This window comes from Oreochromis niloticus, linkage group LG18 (assembly GCF_001858045.2).
Source record: "Oreochromis niloticus isolate F11D_XX linkage group LG18, O_niloticus_UMD_NMBU, whole genome shotgun sequence".
Lineage (NCBI taxonomy): Eukaryota > Metazoa > Chordata > Actinopteri > Cichliformes > Cichlidae > Oreochromis > Oreochromis niloticus.
Genome location: NC_031982.2, coordinates 9282112 through 9305374, shown reverse-complemented (window position 1 = coordinate 9305374; position 23263 = coordinate 9282112). Strand labels below are relative to the sequence as shown.

Sequence of the window (23263 nt, the reverse complement as noted above, 5' to 3'; positions counted from 1 at the left end):
TGTTTTGAGATGACCTTCTACTTAGGAAAAGTTGCTTCAGTGTATCTGTGAATGCAATCTTGCAACTTGCACCATGAATGCATTATAGTAATGAGCAGGAAAAAGGATGCCGTGCTGGTGTAAGGAAGGCGTTGAATGCATCATTTTCTTATTACTGAACTAGAAAATGCATTTTCTGAAGAAACTGCTGTGTGAATGCTGATAGCTGAATGTTTTGAGCTGAAATGAAATATTTGCTGAATTTTAAGTTAAAAATGTTAAATGAGCTGAAAAATACAGAATTTTTCACCTGAAAAGAAAATTCAGAGTCAGAAAACATCTGAATGAATATTAAAAATTCATTATTTTAATCACTGAAAATTGGGGTCTTTTCTGCTGTTGAGATAAACTCCTGACTGAAAATACCATGTATTTCAATGGGTCAGCTAGAAGGTTAAGCAGGCAGGTGTGAGCCTGGTTGCTATAGCGACTCCAGCCAGTGGTGCCCCCCCCACACACACAGACATGTGCCTCTCTTCTGCTGCTTCAAATAAACAGAAACGTGACCCTGAAACAAATGCTTCTGAAGAAAAAACTACAAGTTGTATAGACAAAATTCTTTCACCGTGAGCGCCAGTAATGTCCAGTCTACAGAATTCTCAGTTTTCATGCCTGTGGAGTTTATAATGTGGACGTGGTGACAGTGTAAAAACAGCCTGTACTTCTGATTTTCAGACAAAATTTGGGAGCCATTTCAACATTGGACTCTATGGAAGAGTTGCAGGGAGGAGGCTGTGCATTGGTGACATTTATGAAAGAACCATACCATCTACTACAATAACAATAACATTGGATGAAAGAGGGCAACGATGGCTACATTTTGAGGGTAAAATGATGACTGTAGATCAAACGCTGTGGACACAGCAGCAGTTTAAAGAGAAGATTTTAAGATAAAATTTTTCCCCGCTCCCACAGTTGCAGTTGACTTTTCTCACTCTAACTGTCAACATTCCGTCCCATACACATCCATTATAAACTCTGAAACGGGTGAAAAAAAGCATGAAACTTAAACTGGAACTGAAGAAAATGTATAAAAGATATTGAAAAGATAAATACAAGTTGAAAAGTTCAATGTCTTGGCTTCATTTTAAAGTTTTTGAATGGTGTCTCTAGGTCAATGTATGTGGAAGTAGTTAGAGTTGAAAGAGGAGTAAGTTGAATGAGAATTTGAAGATCCTCCCTTTGAAATACATTGTAAATTTTTGTTGAATAAAGTTGAATAATTAAAAAAATATAACAGTCAAAAATGAGAAAAATACAAGCACACGTCTCCAAAAGAAGATGAATCTAATGGTGGTTGAATGGTTTTTCTAAGTTGAACGGTGTTGAAGGAGATAGCATACAAAAAAGCAGATCTACTCACTGACATCATAGAGGTGCAGATGACACATCAAAGGAATTCCACATAACAGAACTTCAAAATCCTATAAATAGAGGTTGAAAACTCAACTAATTTCAGTGCGGTTTTTCAACTCGGAGCTTCTAGTTGCAATTCTCACACGTCTTGACAAAAGGTTTTTAAAAGTCCCTGAAGTCATTGCTGTGATATCATGCTTGGGTTATCAAAGAAATACTCTCCATCTTGGATGAAGACCATCATTAGAAAGATGAAGGCTTTGAGCCTAGAAGATGATCCAACCCAACAGCCAGTGTCGTCTACAAGCCAAGTACGGAGCAGTTTCTCCACTGGAGTGCAAAGTCCACCTAGTGTGATGAAAGTATCAATGGTTGATCAATCTGCTTTAAGTAGCAACAAACTTGCATCAAAAAGAAAGCAATCTGAAGTTGAGGATCGACTTGATGACAAAAGAAGATTCTCCACAGCAAAGAAGCAACGGTGTTTCTCTAAAGAGAGACCCTGCAGTCACACTGAAATGAGCAAGACACAGCAGAGGGTACCTAACATATGGATCATCGGCTCAAGTTACATAAAGCGAGGAGAATGGGCAGCACGCCACACGTTTGGAGAAAACTTTGGACTTGATGCCAATGTTCATTGGTTTGGAAAAACAGGGATGCGCTGGGATGGCGTCCTTCTTCGTTTTAATGCAGAGTTGATGTCCAGAAAGAGTCCACCTGATATTTTGGTCATTCATGCAGGCGGCGACGACTTGGGACTCATATCCGCCCAGGAACTTTCCTCTGCAATGACTAAAGACTTGACTGAACTGCATGCAAGGATCCCCTCCATGACAATCCTATATTCCTGCATCAACGAACGCCAAGTGTGGAGGTACAGAAATCCAAAGTACATGATGGACATGGGCGAAAAAACTGTAAACTCAGTCATGAGAAAGGCAGTTCATTCCTTTGGAGGCTTCATCATTGAACATCCCTCCGTGAGATATTACGACGAAACCCTATTCGGAAAGGACGGAATTCACTTCAACAAGAAGGGAAATGACGTGTTTCTCACCAACATCCGCTGTGCCATCAAGAAGATCCTGTAGAACCTGTCTCACAGAAAATAGACTTGAGAAAACGCAAGACCTCTGGCATCACCCCTGACTAAAATAAACTGAATAATTTAAAAAAATATAACCGTTTATAAATATTATATATTTATAATTTATGAAAGAACCATAACACCTATTACAATAATAAACACATTGGATGAAAGAGGGCAACAATGGCTACGTTTTGAGGGTAAAATGATGGCTGTAGAGCAAACATTGTGGACACAGCAGCAGTTGTAAGAAAAGATTTTAAGATAAATTTCCCCTCTCCTCTCACTCTAGCAGTTGAGCTGTCTCACTCTAGCCCCAACATTCCGTCCCATACACACCCATTATAAACTCTGAAACGGCTGAAAAAAAGCATGAAACTTAAACTGGAACTGAAGAAAAAGTATAATAGATATTGAAAAGATAAATACAAGTTGAATAGTTGAATGTCTTGTCTTCGTTTTAAAGTTTGAATGGTGGCTCTATGTCGATGTATGTGGAAGTAGAGTTGAAAAATGAGTAAGTTGAAGGAGAATTTGAAGGATCTCCCCACTGAAATACATGGGAAATTTTTGTTGAATAAAGTTGAGTAATTTAAAAAATATAAATGTTAAAAATGAGAAAAATAGAAGCACACTTGTCCAAAAGAAGAGGAATCTAATGGTGTTTGAATGGTTTTTCTAAGTTGAACGGTTTTGAAGGAGATAGACGGCGAAAAACGTACGGAAAAGAAAATAATAATAAAGAATAGAAGAACAATACTGTGAATGCTTTTCAAGCATTCACACTAACAAGCGTCTCCTTATCATCAGCTGGAAGCAGTGACAGACTGCACACGAGAAATTAACTAACTCAGTATTGACTATTAGCTTAGCTGCCAATCAGATTAACAAATGAGATTTAATCACTCATTTGTTGAGGGTCCTGCAACGCCATTCCAGATCATTGTAGTCCATGTTAACCCCTGATTATAGCAGTAAAATCAGGAGGAATTCCATCCACCCAAGACAGAGGTGCTGGAGTCTATCCCAGCTACCACAGGGCAAAAGGCAGGATACACCCTGGAAAGGCTATCAGTCTATCGCAGGGCTAACACAGACAGACAGCTTTTTAGGCTCACATTCATACCTATGGAAAGTTTAGAATTTGAGAGGAAGCTGGTATTTAGTATCCAGAGAGAATTCATGAAAGGTGCACACAGAAAAGCCCCGGCCAGCTGGTGGATTCAAACCCAGGAGCTTCTTGCTGTGAGCCAAGCTAATGCTAACCACCGCTCCATCTCGGTGCTCTAATGGGAATAACTGCCTTTACTCATCCTGGTATCCCATAGATGTTCCTCAGGACCAACCATGCTGGAAACCACTAGCATATACTGTACATAGGTTGGCAGCCTAAGATCTAATGCTGTATCCCAGATATTACTGGAGTCACTAAAGATAATTATAATGAATTTATGTCACATATACACAAAGATGGTCATTAAATCTTAAGCTATTTCTGCATTTTTATACTAAGAATATGGACATCTCTTTTCTCTTTTTTGGTGAGCCAGGAAAACTTTGAGAGATCTTTGTCCTTCTCTCTGATATCTGCGCCAAGGTAGGATTACAGCCTGCCATGTGTAGCTGCCTTGACCGTGATGGTTCAAGCACATGCAGAGCAGATCTGCCATAAGATTTTTGGACCATATGGGGCTTACACCCTGTTCTACCTTCGTTGAGCTAGAGCTTTACAGTAATCCCACATCGAGATGAAAGAGAGGAGGCAGAGACTCCTTGGAATGGAGTATATACTCCTTGGATATATACTCCTTGGAATCCATGGTATATAGTGGTGACATGAGTGATGCTATGACCTGTGTTTCAGGAGATTGCATCAATGTTCAGTTTAGTTTCAATGCTTAATATATTCAGAGTATTCATTATAATTTTGTACCAATATACTGTAAAAAGAGGCTCAGTCGCTCCTAATGGCCAGAATTATCCAGGAGCATACTTGCCACAAGATGAAATCATTAATAGGTACATTAATCTCATCAAAATGGTTCTTTTTAGACTTTTGATTCAAAGAGTTTTCAAATCAATCATCAGTCTGTGCATTCAAAATAGAATGAGGCACCTAGACAGGGAAGGTTATGAGCTCCATCTGAAATCATGCAGAAAAAAGCCATGTTTACCTTTTTGAGAAATGACTTGAATATCAGACGGTCAATAAGTTTAGTCTACTAACGTTAGATTTTGAAACCATTGCTGCAGTCATTTCCAGACATTTTTCTAAGGAACAGTTGCAATGTTTGCTCGCTTTGTCAAAGTTAATACAAGCCTGTGTCTTTTGGGGCAAACGGAGTCATGGAGAAGCTTAAGAACGCTGTTTTGATTGCTACTCGGTAGAATTATGCATTAATAATTTACTTATTTAACGAATTCATATTTATTTTAGTTGCTGTTGGGTTGCTGTATGGGCATCAGGGTTAGTCAGGAAGAAACGTGTGCATAGCTCTGCCAGACGTTGCTGTGGTATCTGACTCTCTGTACTGTATGCTGAGATTAAGAAAACCAATTTCCTATAAACCTCAAAGTGCACTGTGTGACCTCCCCAGCAAACTAACATCACTATACAGCATGCGGTTGGGATTTTAGCTGTAGGTCTATTTATCTCCCCTTCAGGGTTCAGGGATCAGGGCCAAGACTGAAGCACACCAGATAATGGCAAAATGAATCCTATAAAAATGAATGTTGTGATGTTGGTCTCTTTTAGTAAACTTTTAGTAAAATGGGTAGCTGGCAGCACAGAGTTAAGATTTAACCTCTGTAAACCGACTTTAGGCGGGACTTTGGGTGCCAGAAGATCTCTGGTTTTCATTTGTAGTCTGATTACTGAGTCCATGTGGAAACAAAACATGGAAGGCACTTGCTGAAATGCAGACTAAAAATCTCAGGCTACAATCTAATGATAGACTTTTATTACCGTTTTTAACTTATCTGCATTTGTAAACAATGACCTTTGTATGGAACAGCTCTTGGTCCAGGTGTTGGGTTGCTGCATCTGCCAGAAACCCAAAATATTAGCTCTTGTCAACAGAAGCTAAGCCAGACGATGACAGCCAGTTGCTATACTGTTTGAGCTCAGTCTTGTTTCTAGCTGTTTACACAGGGATGCTTTAGTAAAAAACCCTAAACACCATAATTGAGTCCAAGAACAAAGTGAATGTTGTCTTGACAGTTTTATGATTTATAATAATGTTGATTAAATGCACAAACATTCAGGTCACCAAATAAATCTGTAAAGTTCATTTTTACCCTTGAAATCAAATTCTGTAATAGTGGCGTTCAATTCAAATATATTTAATTAGCCCAGCATCAGATTCTCTCTTACTCAGTAGGCGAGACACACTTTACCGACAAGCTGTCTCAGCACAGCAAGGTTAAACGCATATTTGCAGCTAGTTCAAAATTGTTCCTAAATACTACCATAAAAATAGCGCTTGGTGAAATATAAAGGAATGATTTGCATTCTGACAGCCAGCAAAACAAAACAGTCTCTATCAAGCTAAAGAGAAGAACGCAGTTCTGCACAACTGCAACATGATTTCTGCAGCTTGACGGTTAATCGTCCAAATGCAACACTAAATCACTCTAGCAAAGAAGGAAAAAGGTGCAAGGACTTGAATTTGGTGCTATAGTCGAGTGCATGTCCTTTATACTGTATGTCATTCATTTATGACATGTCAGTTAAATTACTGTAGTTCTTTATACGTCTATTTATAGTCTCCGTCTGGGAAATATTCACAGGGAACCTCTGGCTGTCTGACCTAAGTGCGCCGTAGCCGACCACCTGCCTCCAGTATGAGAGCTGAAATTAGGCAGGCATTGCCCTGTGAAGGGTAAATTTTATTGAGCCACACAAAGAGCAATTAATCCCGTGTCGTATTGTGGGGCAAAATAAAAATCACAGCAATTCTCAAAAACAGATACTATCGTTAAGAAAACACATCCTGAGATTTCAGTCTAAGAGAGTGAGAGCTACATTAAACTCCCAAGGAGCATACAAACAGCTGGATTTCTATCCAATTCATTTTGTGTGTGTGTGTGTGTTTTACAAAAACAATCAATTCTAAAAACTGTGTAAACAACCTGTGCCACACCCACTCAGATCTGTTTTGTAACACTCATTTTGCTGCCAATTATTTCTTACTCACTTTGTGGTTGTAAAGTGCTCGTTGTGTGGATGCTGCACATTTTGAAAAAAACGCTTTTCATCTCTGACCTTCAGATCTGTGCCAAAGTTAATTAAATTCTAAAGGCCTTCATCAAAATGCAAATGCTCACTTTAAGCGGGCCCTGAATGAACCAAATGAACGTCGCGTTGTCAGTATTTGTTACAATTAAAACAAAGATTTAATTTCAATCCTGTGAAACTAAATAAACAGGGACCATAGGGAGGCACAAAGTGCAGTTGCCATTGATTCAGCATGACGCGTTCATGGGATAATCTGGTTTCCGCTTTGGCTGGTGTGCAGATGGCAGTGGGAGGGGAAAAAATGGGGACAGACAGGCCATAGGGCTGGGAAGGATATTCACCCCTACATAAGCCCTACTGTACCGTGCACTATGTCTGCTAGCCGGTCTGTGCATCCCAGTGTTGATATCCGACAAAAGCAGGACATTGCTTGCGTGACTGCACTGTATGCATGCCTGTAAAGAGTTATAAAGAAATGAAGGCAGGAGGTGTAGCAGTAAGAAGTCATCCTTCCACCTTTATTATCCATTATTGCCCCCATCGAGATCCAGGCAGGTATCAGGATCTGTGTGCTACAGACTCAAATGAATCTCTAGGGATCCACGCTCAGAGCATCATAGAGTCGCCCTGATAGCTTTCAAGTTTCTGTGTGCTTTAACAGAGCGTTGTACTTGGCTGCATTTGGCCTCCTGCCTGCAGATACTGTTTCAGATTAGGTGTAGTTAACGTCTCTTGTCCTCACGAGGATGCCCTGCTCTGAATCTGGGGGAATGGATCATGGCTGTGTATAAATAGCAAATCACTGCACAATGCTTCACGCTTTTACTGCAGAGAAAAAGATGGACAGAGAGAAATACACAAGAAAGGCACATAAACACTGTCAGATAGAGATAGAGACAGCGAGGGAGACAGAGAGAGGGAGGATTAACTTCTCATCCAGTCTTTGCTGTTGCATAGATTGTAAGTAGCTTATTGCGCAAAGCAGCCTGCATGTAACCGGTGCGTTTGCATGATTTGTTTTGGGAGGTTTTTTTGTGTGTGTGTGTGTTCAGTACATCACTGACCTCATGCAGGCAACTAAGAGCTTTGGGCCTAAAATAATCAAACTGGAGAATCTGGCAAGCTGTGCTCTACTAAGAATGCATCTGAAGCTACAAAAGGCCAACAGCTTTACTTGCATATAGACATTACTTTTTAATCTTTAATGCTGAAACATGTAATTGGGCGCAGTAAATATCAGAGAACAGAGATCCAGGCTGTGCTTTTTCCAGCAGCCTCGGTCAACATGAAGCCATGCAGGGGCGGGGTTCCTGGAGGCTATAAAGCTCAACCAACACAATTTTAAACTTAAATCAGAGTATGATCATGATTTATTTATAATTGCAGTATGTTCATATTTTGCATTGCAGTCTAACTGCATGCCAGAGCCAACTTTCCTGTTTAATCCATTTCATTCAAATGTGTTTTATTTTAATCTTCTATTTTATTTGACTCTTTTAAATCTTATCTGTAGCTGCCTTTTATCATCGCCTTGCAGTGGTAACATATTTCATCCAACAGGCCTTACACGTCTTATTACAATAAGCATGCAGAATTGCCTTTTTCTTTCTTGTTTCACAGCAATTTCCCACAGTGTGCTTTTTTTTTTTTGTTGAAAAGAAGACTTGTGCATCTGTGCTCTGTGTTGTATATATAAATGTATAACCGAGGAGGTAGAGTGGGCCGGCTTTGCAGTTTCATACCTGGTATCTGCTCGTGGGTTTTCATATGAATGGTTGACAAATTGCTTTTTAAAATGTATTCAAGGTAGATTTTTTTTTTCAAGTTTGCAGTCAGTGCAGATCCTTTGTGGAAAAAACCCCACCTCCTGCTGTCACCAGACAGCAAGTGACAGCAGGAGGTGTTTTTCATTGTGCGACTCTGAGACAATAAAGTACTTTGAAATTCACAAAAATGGCAATATGAATTCTTGCTTTTCTATTTCTGCAAGTTTCTTTTTGCAGAAACATTTTTCTCAAATGGTTTCACTCTCTATTACACAGTACACATTTGTGTATGAACAGGAACAAACTGCTGTGAAGGTTTTGTACTGTAATAAACCAGTCTTTATGGATATCGTGCTTTAAATGCTTTAAATGTCTTTGAAAATAGAAAGATGTGTATTTTTTATATTATAATGCAGCATTTAATTTCTTTTTTCTTTTACAATGAGGAACTCTTCTTGTAGATTACAGTAAACACACCATAAAATAACAGCTTAATGGTAGAAAAGGAACAGAGACCCTGATTTCTCACACTGTCCATTTTCAGAGTAATAATCAATACCATAATTGACACTGTGCAACCTGTAAAATCATTCAGTACATATAGAGGTAGGGGATGAGTGTAGTGACACTGATGCCTAAATGGGGACTGCAGATATTTTGTTTACTGATCACTGTAGCACAATATTGTTATTATGTATAATATAAAACTTCAGTGTACCGTAAAAATGTTTATCTTAATCGTTTTTATGGCGTGCAGCGCTGAAAGCCAACATCCATGTAGATAATTAAACAGCTCTTTTATCCACTTCAGAATTTAGTACTTGTGGCACTGAAATGTTGTGTTTGTGTGTTAGTGTTGTGCAGAGCTGTGTTGCCCTTACCTCGACACGACGAGGGGCAAAATTAACATTTTCAGCATCCTCATTAGCAGCTCTCCTGGAAACTGGAAGTACTTCACCTCCTGTAAGCAGAAGAGAAAAGCTGTTTGGTTTTTTTTACTTTGCCAACAAATCTGAGGTCAAACACCATGTCAACATTATTATTATTACTGCAACACAAATTGTAAAATGACATCCTCTCTAAATCAGACATTGCCTTCTTTTTGTAACTTACCAAACAGACCCTTTTATAGTATACAGCTGCCCTTTAGATTACACTCTCCCATGTAAAGATGACTTCAACACAAAACAGATTGGATCTGCAGAAACGCTCCGAGCCTTGCAAACCTCTTAGGTCACTTGGTATCGACCTTTTACAGTTTTAACACTATATTCAGTCACTTTCAGATTACATGTTATCTGTTGGTGGGTTTTTTTTTCAACCAAAGGCTAAATTTGTTTTCAAGACCCAACATCAATATCAGTAACATCCTTTTGCTGTCAATAACTGAACAGGCCTCAGTGTGTCTTTTGTGCATGTGTTGTCTGTGTGTGAAAAGGGTTGCCATCTTTCTGACTTTTCTGGCTAAAAAAACCTTCTACACTCGCTCAAAACACAATGGCTGAAAAGCGAGGACAAGGATGGCATTAAACATGTACTATTTTAGAGCTCTGTTCATAGTACGGCTAAAAAGCACTGAACCAATCACACTGAATCATAATTTGACGTAATCCCACCTTCAAAGAATTTTTCTATTTTTTTCAACTGAATTTTTGAGTGACATAGGTTGAGTTGGAATTTTCATCCCTTTATTTTCCATCCATCCATCCATCCATCTTCTTCCGCTTATTCGGGGCCGGTTTACGGGGGCAGCAGCCCAAGCAGAGAAGCCCAGACCTCCCTCTCCCCAGCCACCTCCTCCAGCTTTTCCGGGGGGACACCAAGGTGTTTCCAGATATAATCTCTCCAGCGTGTCCTAAGTCTGCCCCGGGGCCTCCTCCTGGTGGGACATGCCCGGAACACCTCACCCAGGAGGTGCCCAGGAGGCATCCTTATCAGATGCCCGAACCACGTTAACTGACTCCTTTCGATGTGAAAGAGCAGCGGCTCTACTCTGAGCCCCTCCCGGATGGCCGAACTTCTCGCCCTATTTCTAAGGGAGAGGCCAGCCACCCTTCGGAGGAAGCTCATTTCTGCCGCTTGTATCTGCAATCTCGTTCTTTCGGTCACTACCCACAGCTCGTGACCATAGGTGAGGGTAGGGCCGATCTACGTCCCTACCCTCACCTATGGTTTATTTTCAGCTTTCAAAAACAAACACAAGTTTTCATCAAAGCCACCTGTTGCGTAAACATGTAAGAATACATATAAGAAAAGAAAAAAGAATGTCTGTCATGATCCAGGGTCATTTCCATTATGTCTAGGTTGCTGTTATAGGTCATTGTTTCTTAGATTCTCCTTGTGTCTTCACCCCTGTGTTTAAGACTCATTCCTGAGTCTCATTATGTTTCCTGTTTTATTTTGAAGAGGTCTGGTGTCCCATGTTCATTGTGTTTACTTTCACATCCCCTGTCATTCTAATCAGCTGTTTCCCCATGTGTTCCCACTTCCCCTTCACACCATGTTTCCAGGTCTCATGTATACATGTCCAGGTTTGTTCATGTCAGGGTTCTTCATGTTGTATTTTAGTTCACCAAATTTAGGTTAATGTTTAGTTTTGCATCAGTTTGCCTTGCCCTTTGTTTGCACCTTTTTTATCAGCCTTATTAAACCTTTTTTTTTTTTTTTTAATTCAAGCTACGTTCCACGTTCCATTGTGTCTGCGTTTGGGTCCATTATTCACATTCCACACAATCTGCTTCCACACACAGATTGTCTTTAAAAGCAAACTTTGAAGCAGTTACAAAAAGCATGAACAGTCTGAATAGACTAGATAGATTTGAAATGTCTGAATCCCCTAAAGCAGGTGTTCAAATACTTCAAAGTATTCAAAGTAAGATTACTGTATAATAACATGTTAGAATAAATACAAAAAAAATGTGTTTTTAAAAGTCAAGTTGCAGCTCTGCAAAGAAACCAGGAGCTTATCGGGTGTTTTTCACACTAATATTGTACTAGTTTCAACTACACAGGTGGAAACCTAAAAACATCTTATGTGACATAGAGAAAATCTGTTGGAAAAAAGGGGTACATTGATGTTAACATAAAATATGTCAGTGATGACTTTTCATACCTACAGTTAATCTATCACTTATTAGCCAGATATGTGTGGGTAAGGAGAGACAAAAATTTCAGGGCAAAGCTCCAAAAATCGAGATTCACCTGAAGAGACTGGCCATCCTCCTGACAGCTTTTGCCTGTTTTAACATGTTTTACATATTGTTTTGGTTGATATCACTGTGATCAACAGCATTTACAGCGCTACACAGACAAAGAGGAGCTAACAGGAGACTGAACACTGGACTCGTATGTATGTATTAAGGTAAAAAACATAGCACTTAACCGATTACCTAATCAGCAGGTCAAACAAATGGGGGGGGGGAGCATGTGGCAAAACAAAACGGAGGTGAAGAGTTGGAAAGGAACAAATGAAATGTAAGTACATCACATCTGTGCATGAGATGATGGAGCAATAGAAGCTTTTTGCTTCTGTTTTTAAGTGGGAGAGCTTTTAAGGCTAAATGGCCATGTGTGTGCGCGTGTGTGTGACAATGTGGGTGGACGCAGTATGTACACGCACGCACGTTTATGTGCATGTGTGTGAGACTTTGTATTGCGTGTGAGGGACAAACACAGCTGCCACTGAGTCCTGGCATCTGCTGAAAGCAGAGCAAACTCTTTGTTAGACATGTGGTACTTGCGGACACACACGCTGAAGCTGGCATACGTATATGCTTGTTTGTATGCAAACCCAAAGATTAAGCCATGAAGCCCGATGATCAACACTTGCATCAAAGCTTTTATCAAAGCCCTGTCTTGATGTTGATTGTTTTATGGCAAACTAATGTGTTTCTGAATTGCAGCTGGGCAGCTGAATCGCTCTGCAACAGTAGCTTTCTACAACGTGTGCAATTAGTGCGTGTTAAATATTCTCTGTGCTCACAGAGCTGCAGGGTTACAGACCATCTGGGAAACAATCAGCCTTTGAGTGCTCTTACAGTGTGCACAGAGCTGTTTTTGTGACATGTTGTAATTTATTTTTGACATTTCTGTAAACCACAACTTCTAATTAAAATTACATTTTAAATGGCAATACCACTCAAACCTTTAATCTGCACCATTAATACATTTCCTTACATCTTCCTACTATTTAATTTTCAGTGATATTTTGTAAATGTCATTTCTTCTGTTGCTTCACTGTATTTGGTAAAGGTTTATTTATTTATTTATTTTATTTCATATTATTTGTTTTACACAATTCCCATTATTTCAACCCACAACGACTGTCAAAGACAAGCACACTGAACTATTTAGTGTCGTTTATCAGCGAATTAATTTGCTCTGCCTCTTTACTTGAACTAGAGTTAAACAAGCAAATCAAATATTTCAAATATTAACTTATAGCAAGCATAACACATCATATTCTTCCTCCCTGTGTCAGGATGCTGAGGTGGGCAATCATGGGCAGTGTGTAGAACGAGACATGTCACATTTGTGTGTAACAGTGCAGCTTTTCTTGACTACTATTACGCCAGACTAGATTGCAGTCTGATTTCTTTTTCTTTTGGAGCATTTGTTAACATTTTTATTTCTCAAGTCAAACACTGTCTTTGACCCTGATGCTAATTTGTGAATGGCAGTGATGGACTGTGGGGCTCTGTGATCCAGGATTTCAAAGACTGTAAGATGAACTGTCATAAAACGTTGTACAGCCATGATGCTCAGAGGGTGTAGCCAGCTGACACTGGTGATCTTTTGGTTTTTTATCTGACAGAAATTATTATTTTTAAAGAAAATGAGCCCTGCCCTTGACAGGACTGCAAACCTGTGCAGACAGTATCCTGCCTCACAATCTATGACAGCTGGCGTAAGCTCCAGGCCCCCCCCCCGATTGGATAAGCAGTTAAGAAAATGGACGAATGGATGGATGGTCAGTAATTTAAGTTATAACCAATTAAGATGGGAGGAGGTGGGGGGGGGCATGTGGCAAAACAAAATGCTAATTAGCGCTCATCTCAAAGTAGCATTACCGCCATTTATGTAAACGTAGCCGCTTGACTCTGGACTTTATATAGAAGGTGGATGCAGACATTGTAACAGCAACAGTTTAAAACCTCAGATCTGGTATTCTGGCCGTTGGGTTTTTGTGAAGCTATCAGTGAACATGAGAGGATGAGATGCTGCCAAGCAAACGCCAGCCAGAGCCTAAAGCATACCTGACTTCAACTACTAATTCAGACCATAAATATTAACTAGACTTTAAATACTAAGTAGAGTTATTTTTGCGTGACCTTATTTACTGTAAATTTCCATCACTACATACTGTACTAATGTGACAACTTGTGTACTATTGTATGGCAACACTGACTAGTTTCTGTCCTCTTTAACATTTATGTTTACATCACCAATCAACTGTTGCCAGGTAAAGCCAACTTCATAATTTTGGGAAAGATAAAATAACTATTACTTTATGAATGATCTGAACTGATTCTCTATTTCCATTTACTTCCATTTATTTATGAAGAATTTTGATGTGACTACCAAATAGTCTCAATGATCTACGGACTATACACCACTATAGTTGCCAGCTGACCGATGACTTCAGTGTCTTCAGCAATCCTAAATAGACAGCAGCTGAAGAAAGAGGACACACATTTACTTCCAGTGGGACTCGGAGAATTTAGTATCCTAACCTGAACACTTTAATTCACTGGATCGCCTGCTGGTGGACATGTGCCATAAACCTTAGCACTGCTTTGGATTCTGAGTGCCCGCTGTGGGCTATTGCCAAATAACAGAGGCCCATTCTAGAGTAAGGTATTCTGCGTATGGACCTTTCAAGCTTTGTGTGCTAAATATAAAACAGATGACTGATGCTGTCATCAAAGCACAGCTTTGGCTTTTCTGCACCACATGGATCAAAACAAAAGCACTGGGATGTCGTACGGCTGACTCTGACAGCAGGCGGATGTTCAAATGCCCACAGTGTCAACATATTTCATCATATATCCAACAGCACACACACACATCTATGTCCTCATCATTCATTTTCAAACAACTCCCATTTTTTTAAATTCTGTTTCAAGCACATCAAAGTCATTTTTCAGTTACATTTAGTTTAGACATGCTTTCTCAGCAGCCTCTTAGCATCTCCTGAATTCCGACTATTGAAGATGTCTTCCCATTCAGTCTTGTGTGACTTATATAAGTAAACACAAATGGCATGCCTTGATGTGATTTTTTTTTCTGCGAGCGACTGACAACTAATCTTCCCACCAGCAATCCCTTTTCTATGGATTCACTCAGGCCATAGACGATCTGAAAAGTTAATAAGATACCGTTTCACATTTTAGACAGGGAGAAATACAATTCCCTCATCTTTGAAAAGTCCTTTGCTATTACAGTGTCCCTGCTGTAGCTAATAGATTGGATTGTGAATGAGTCTGACCTTCGATGCTTTTCTACACTGTAAAATGTAATTCTAGATGTTTGTTATTTCAACATATTATTCTATATCAGTTTGACGATAGATGACTGAAGTTGTTGTTATAACATAGAATTACAAGTTAAAAACGTCCCAATTACACAAAAAAAAGCTAACTTGAAAACTCATGTCCAGCTAAATCAGCAACTTATGTGAACTTGACAATGTGGGTAAGTTGAGCACAGCAGGATTCAAAACTGCCTCACGTGACTGCTACCGAGGTGCATCATGGGGAATTGGCGGTTAACGACATGCTCACTTTACTTGGACGTTTTCTAATCGTCTTCTTTGGAATATGCTTTCAAGGTGAGTAACATTGGTTATAACTATAAGGAAAGAGAGCTACAAAAGTTGGAACATGTTTTGAATCTATGGCATGATGTGTGTTTTTCTCTTTTACCGAAATGTTTGCTTTAGCTAATGTAACTTTAGCCGACAAGGTCCAGCTTGTATGTCATGACCAAACTTGACCTAATAAACTGACACATGGCCTTTTTTATGGGTTTAATGTGGCACTGACCAAATCACAAGTATTGTGCCGCTAGCTTTAAGGTTGTGCACTCAACCACTGTTGCGATATTAGCAAGCTAACTCAGCTAATTAATAAAGCTTATTTCATATTGTCTCTGTACTTGTAAATTTCTTTCAAGTTCACAGGCTGTTGTATTTTGGTGGAAGTTCATTTTGGCAATATTTCCAATAACTGACTGGGTTCAAAAAGAACTTTTTGGCAGGACTCCGATGCTTGTTGTCATTTCTTTACCCCTATGTAATCACTTAAGTTGTTATTAACTGCTGCATGCTAAGCTGCAAGAGTGCACTGAGGACTGAGACCAAAATATGGTCTACAAACCAGCATTATATTAGTTTTTATCAGATAGTCCTCCAGTGTGTTTATTTTTTGCTTTAATTATATTGTGCAGTTATTTGTTACCCTGAAATGCTTTATGCTTAACAACAGCTCACTATTTTGACTTATTTTTGAACTCTTGTGATCAGTATGACTAGATTGTGTGAGTTTCCATACTAAAAGAGCTGTAGTGATAAAATAATTGGCATCAGAGACACTGATTTTTGGCATGGTATACTGCAGAAGTTTTTTTTTTTTTGCATAATTTACCTTTTAATTAAACTGCATTCTCTGTATTGTAACAAAACTAACATTGTTTATATGTCAGAAAATTAGCAAACATGAATAAATGGCGAAAACAATATAATTATAACATATATTTTTATTTTACTTATTTTAGGTCTGTGAAGCCAAACTTGATGCTGGGGATTTATTTTTGTCAGTGGAGTCAAATGGTAAGTTACAATTTGTGCATTTTGTCATACTGGAAACACCTCAGATTATATTGTAATTTAATAGCTCTGTAGAACAAATGATATAAAGATTGTAGTGTCAGGGTACTTCTTAAGAAGTAATATGGCACTATTGATGATCACATGCAGGTGGCATAAACTAAATATTCAGACGTGTTACCAACAAATGATTCATTAACAAAAGCAATGGAGCAGACTGTTTAGGTTCTTGTGGTTGTAATAACATCCATAACTGCAAGTTCGTCATTAATTTATTTTCACAGGTCTAGATGATCACATCTGACTTTGTCATTTAAATGAGGTGGACTTGCAAACTTTGCGCTCTTTTGGGTAAATTGCTGTCCACTACATATACACAGAATGTGCACAGTATTTCAGATCTAAAAAGGGAGTATGTAATGGACTTGCTGGCTTTAATGTAAAAAGCCTGTTGTGTAACTTTAATGAGGCAGTTGGACTAAAACAGTATTGCTCATCAAGGTAAACATCTGAGGAATAAGGAAATTGTTACTTGTCCTTTTACTCAGTGTTCTTTTAATCGCACATTTACTAAAGTTTTACATCACATAAGTCATTTTCACAATCATTCTACTTTAAAAGATTTCGAGACAGAGCTTATTGTTCACTGAACTTCCTTGTTTGCTGAACGGCAGGTAAAGTGCATCTTTTTGTTTGTTTGCTTTTGTGTGTTTGTGTTTTCTCTAATGGGCCTCAGATGACGGTTTGCTTAAATTTGGGTCTCAAAGAATCTTTTTTTTATTCTGCCTGTACTCTCCACCCCTCTTCTTCTATTGCTCAGGTTGAAGCAGAATTTGCCCGTCTTACATCTGTTGACCTGAAAGGGTTCCTTTTTGCTGTGCTTGACCATTATGGAGAGGTTCGTGGAGCTGTACAAAATCAAGAGCGGCATAGGAGGGCTAACTAGGCTCATAAGATGCTTCGGTGATGATGTAAGTGTTCAACTGCGAAATGTTCTCTGTTTAAGTTTTAGGTTATCCAGTTCAACTGATGAACTCATTGAAAGAAAGCTGATAAGTAAAGTCTGTCATCATATTTCACAACCGGACATTTAGTGTGGTAACTTTTACAGAATCTATGTATATTGGTGGTAGGTTGGATATCATATTCTACTTGAATGTCCTGATAAGCCTGATTCAAAATCTCCAATGATAATCATATATTGATGGAATTATGTATCAAAAAGCTGTGAATTTGGAGCTGTCTACATGTTTCATAAACACTGTTTAAAAAGTGTTTTTGTTTTCTTTTTGACTTCTGTGACCAGAGCCCTACACAAAGGAAGAGGACAGAGGACCTCATTTTCTAAAGGAAGATCCCTCACACACTTTCAAGACTGTGAAGGTTAGCATTGTTTCTTTTAGTAAATTTAATAATGACAGCACCACAGTGGATTTTAAATGAAACATGTGGCATCTATGAAACAATAGATGCCACATGATAACATGTTTACTTTTTCCTCACCAAATGTATTATTACAAGATCTTTGACACTGGATTTGGTCTGGGTTTCAGAGAAACTAACTGGCAAGCTAGCATTGAGATTATTAGTGTCTTGTGTTTATTCATGTCTTCACCAGGGTCTTTGACATTTCGCTGCTGTACTGTTCACTTTAGCTTTACGTTTGATTTCTCACATTGTATATTGTAATGGCAGAGATATTAGGATATTTAAGCGGCTGCAGTGGCTGCTACAGCTGTGGGGGCAATACTTTGGTGAAATGTCCTGGACCCTGGAAAAGAGACTGTGTAGACTGTGTAGACTGGGTAAGCAATTAAAGGTTACTGGCCGAGAGTCATTGGGCAGCTGGGTAAAGGTGGATGTTGATATTCAGTGCCAATTATGCAACCTGTTCAGCCATGTCGATATGCTCTTTTTTCATGCTGTTAATATAGGGGGAAAAATAAACTTTAATCAATAAACTGATTAAAGAAGCATTGTCTATGGAGCCATAATCTGATCCTGTAGTGTAGCTGCAGTTTGCACATTTCATGTATTCTCAGCCAGATTTGGTTTAGAGCACAGCCAATATTTAGCATAAGTAGATTTAAATTCACACACTGGTGATGGCAAGCTACAATGTAGCCACAGCCGCCCTGGGGCGCACTGACAGAGGCGAGGCTGCCAGACACTGGCACCACCGGGCCCTCTGACCACCACCAGTAGGCAACAGGTGAAGTGTCTTGCCCAAGGACACAACGACTGAAACTGTCGGAGCCGGGGCTCGAACCGGCAACCTTCCAATTATAAGACGAACTGTCAACTCTTGAGTCACGATTCAGTCATCCACCCATGTGTGTGAATGACTGAATGTGTAAAGCACTTTGGAGTCCTTAGGGACTAGTAAAGCGCTATACAAATACAGACCATTTACCATTTAAATTGAAAATTTTGTTTGAATTCTGCAATTGAAGACATGCTCAGTTATTTATGAACATGGTCTTTGTTTAAAGCAAGAAATGGATTTGTAACATGGGGGTGCATATCTCATTCTGAAAAAACTTTAACAACTAATAAGTGTTACCCAAAGCCAATCACCATCATCCAAAGCATCAGTATGGCTCTTCTTTGAAAAGACATGAATTATTAAGCACAAGGGATATTGTGTAATTGTAATTGTGTAATTTTAATTTTTTTTTTTTGTCTTTGAACCCTTTTATAGCCGACAGGTATTGAAGACACGTTTTCTAAGAGGATGAAAGTTGGCATTGCGATGGTGAAAGAAGAAGACATCATCGATGTGTTGGTTGTCCTTGAGGCAGCAGTAATCCTGTCTAATCTGAGGGATGTCTCAAGTGCCATTTCCATGCTGATGGGCCTTCTTTTTGCCCTCAACATAGACTATCCAAAGGAACTTAAGGACATCTTTGAAGTCATTCAGAACGTCCTAATGAACATTGGTGGAAGGCAGTGCATCTCACTAGTGCATGGTCTAAGAAACAGACTCTTGGAGAAAGCCATGCAGAACTGTAATTGTATGCTCACAGCATACAATTGCCTTAGTGTTAAGGACAGTTTTTATTTTACTGTTTGTTTTTTTATTCTTGCAAGTTCTCATTCTCACTTTTGTATGTCACTAAATGACTACACTTTACATTCCAGATTAGACAATTACTCATTTGTTCATGGTTTAAGAAACTTATGTGAACAACAATATAATGGTGGACTCTGCAGATGCTTATCTCATGCAAGTCAGTAGTTTTTCCTTTGTTTTGCAATTGAGCAGACTCAAACTAATGTTTCTGAAATATTCATATTATCAAATGTTTCAGAAGCATGCACTCATTTTCAGAGATATTGGTTCTGTGGAATTTGTTGCAATTGTAAACGAAGACAAATACAAGAGTTTGATGTCTTAGTTGTTATAAACTGATCTTTACTGTCACTTATCAAATGTTTTGTACTATTTTAATATTTCAAGTTTTATGCTAACAGGTGTGACTGAGCACAATGAAGTTTAAAAATTTTGCAAATGTAAAGAATAACTTTTCTAAAATAGCAAGTGTTCCGTTGATACATTACATTAATGCAGACTTTATGTTGTTACTTCACAAGAATCACTACTGCTCCTAGAGTATTGGTCAGAATTTAATCTTCACCCAAACTGGGCTCAAGACCAAGTTCAAATTTATTGTTTCACAGGGAGCAACTTTTGAGTTTTGATGGATTGTGAGCCTGATGAGCTACGTCACTGATTTTTCTGTTTCTCAGATGACTAAGATGGCACAATAAATGGTGAATGTTGGGTGCTCATGAGTAATTGTCTTGTCATGTTCTTAAAACAAACTTTCTGTATGAAATGATCAGATAGACTTTAATGGAATCTGTGGGTTTTTATTTTTTTTTCTGTAAACAACAGAAAATTAATTTAAAGGAATGTAGATATTTAAACCTGAGATCTAAGATAAACCTAACAGGTAGTTTTGCTGAAATGGATGTTAGAAAGCTAAAAAAACAAAACAAAACTTAAGATGTTTAATACACATTTTTCTTTACATCCAGTCAATCAACTCTGATAATTAAAATGAAACTGATTTACAAGTTCACTCAGCTACCTTAAGGAGCTCAGTTAATTAATAAACTTAAATCAACTTAGCTAACAGATTATGTTAGTTAAGCTAAAATAGATTCCTAAGTTAAAAGAACTACTAAAGTATTTGAATTAACTAAAAAACCCAAGTCAACTGAACTAGGACAAGAGTTTAAACAATAGATTATTTTAATTTAGCTGAAAGGGTTTTCCAAAGTAAAAATGACAATTAAAGGAGTTGAACTGACTAACAAATCTCAGTCAACTAAACTAAGACGAAAGTTTAGACAACATGTGATTTTTCATTAAGATAACAATTGGTTGTGTTATAAGAACAAACTCTATTTCTTGACTTAACTTAAAATTTTAAGGCAGCCCTGTACCTGATATTTTTAAGTTGAAACAACAAGTTATATTTTACAGTGTAGGAGCAATCAAACCACTTTGATTGAGCTTTTTTTATATATACTGTCACCTCTGAGGCCTTTTCATGTCGTATTTTTGCCTCTCTTTTGCAATTGCAGCTTGAGAGCAAAACCTCGCATAAGCCACTGGAGTTGGATTCGTCTGTACTGAGACATCTGAGACATGATGTAGTATTCATTACAGTGTAGCTCTGACTTCAGTGGGCAGAACTGGTGATGAAAAGTATATTTTAATGAAGTTAAGGGTGACAGTATGACAATGAATGTGTAGTTGATTGCTTTGTATGCATTTGGGAACAGGAATCAGCATGACTAATTATTTAATTTGTGGCTTAAGTCTGGTTTAGGGTTGGGGTTAGATATGCAGTAGATATGGCTAAGCCCGAGAGTCTAATTGTTTGTCAGTACAGTTTTCTTTTTGCATGTTTATGTAAATGCTGGTGGTTATGACATGGACTGGAGGCAAAGAGAGGCTGATACAGGGGAGTGAGGATCTGATTTTATCACATAAGAAGGATCCAGGGGTGACAACGAAGGGGGAGATAAGACAGAAGGGGTCCAGCAGGGTAGCGCATTTATACTGGGTGTTGGGGGTGGGAGTAGGGGGACTAACTGACCTGCTCGGAGAGCTGCTTGCCTCTGAGGAAGAAGCCCAACAGGCAGCCGATGACCACGGCCAGCACAGACAGGATGAGCAGTCCGTTCTGCTTGCAGACATTTTTCACCCGCCCCCAAACTTCTTCCAGAGCCACCGCCATCCTCCTCCTCTTCTCCTGGTTCCCTCTGCAACTTCTCAACCCTCAAAGAAAACCACCGGCAAGCCCCCCACCCTTCCACCTCTTATTTAGCCATATCAAGAAATCAGAGAGCCAACAGCTGCCACAGCACTGGAAAAAATATCAGGGTGTGGATGCAGCAGGTGGGAGGGGACAAAAGGGGATAAATGTAGAGATTGATAAGTGAAAAAGTATGCTTTTAAGGAAAAAATGAGAAAGTAGAAGATTACGCACGAAAAAAAGTCATTTAGCTAATGGAGGAGGATTCAAAGTAAAATTGAAGAGGTAGTCGTCCAAAAATAAAGCACTTCAGGAGTTTTTCTCCTCTGAGCTTCTTCCTCTGTTACTTTACTTTGAGCATCACACAGATCCTCTCTCCCGATCCCTGTCAATCTGTTTCTGTCTCTTTCTCTGTCAGTCAACCCCTGCACCCTCCTTACCCTTCCCCCATAGGCACATTCCAGCTGGTGACCAACAGGGGGCTCTGCGACAGCTGGTGGTATTGTCATCGGGGTTAATACTACGATCCTATTAGGCTTCACTGCACAACTCAGATCAAAGGCTGGATTAGAGAGCTCTCTGAACAATTGGACAGCAGATTTTCCCAGACCAGGAAAAAGAAAAAGACAAAAAAAACAATCCAAATACACCTGCATAAGGTAAATAAGGTAAACAAACAGTTTCAGGTAAAAACTGTGCCCAACAGCTTTGATGAACTGTTGCTCTGTTTTTGCAGAGATGCACTCACAGTGAACATGATGCCAGCTGACTGTGCACTGACAGAAATAAGAATGCGCACAGTTGGGCTGAGTACATGGATATACACCGGAGCATCATAAATTATGTGGAGCATTATAAATTATGCAAAGTCCAGAATATTACAGGTACACTGATATGAGGTGGAGAAAAATATTTAGAGCTGTGTAGCAAGGACCTGTAATCACAGTGACAGTACATGTAGTATGACATATTCAGCTTTTCCTGCATCATTCATGGAATGAAAATTTATGTTTAGAAGATAAGGACTTCTTTGTTTTTAACCCATAAAATAATCAAAAGCAACAGCATGTTTATTTAATAATTTGTATTTAATAATTTGTTGTTGTTCTCTCTGAAGAGCTGATCAAGTTTATAGACTTGATTAAATATGATTTAAAAAGATTAAATATCTATATGTGGGCATGTAAAGTGACTCAGAGATGGGAAAGTCTTGCTTGGTACACTATCCAGAATTTGAGACTGATCCGGAGTAACAGTTCACAGTAGTAAAATTTAACAGTGCCAAAAAAAGACTAAAATAAAGAAATTACTTTGTACATTCCCAACTATCAAACAACCCCGAATGAGCAAGCATTTGTCGACAGTGGGAAGGAAAAAACATCCTTTTAACAGGAAGAAGCCTCCAGCAGTCTTAGACTGGAGCAAGCATCTGCCCAAGCGATTGGGGATGAGGACAGGGGGACAGGAAAAAAGAACTTCAGTCATTACTGTGTTGCTGATTATAGCTTTCCACATAGCACAAACATGATCTATTTATGAACTGTTCTCTTAGTTACTTGAAAAAGGATCATAAAATAGCATGAAATAACTTGATACAGGGAATAATAGCATATTGTAATACGTACCTTAACTTAACTTTTCCTTTCAGAAACATGAGTCCTAAAAGCGAGTTGAACCATT

The 23263-nt window shown here is 38.8% G+C and overlaps 1 protein-coding gene across 1 annotated transcript in view; it reads right to left on the bottom strand.

Annotated features, from left to right (window-relative positions):
- Window positions 1-21952, bottom strand: part of slc1a7a (solute carrier family 1 member 7a) — a 48340-nt gene extending 26388 nt beyond the window's left edge. The window contains exons 1-2 of the mRNA XM_003453364.4: window positions 21425-21952; window positions 9370-9449 (exon numbers count right to left, since the gene is read on the bottom strand). Coding sequence (XP_003453412.1) covers window positions 9370-9449; window positions 21425-21565 — 221 coding nt within the window. The 5' untranslated portion in view covers window positions 21566-21952. The remainder of the gene's footprint in view (window positions 1-9369; window positions 9450-21424) is intronic.
- Between the last annotated feature and the right edge of the window lie 1311 nt (window positions 21953-23263).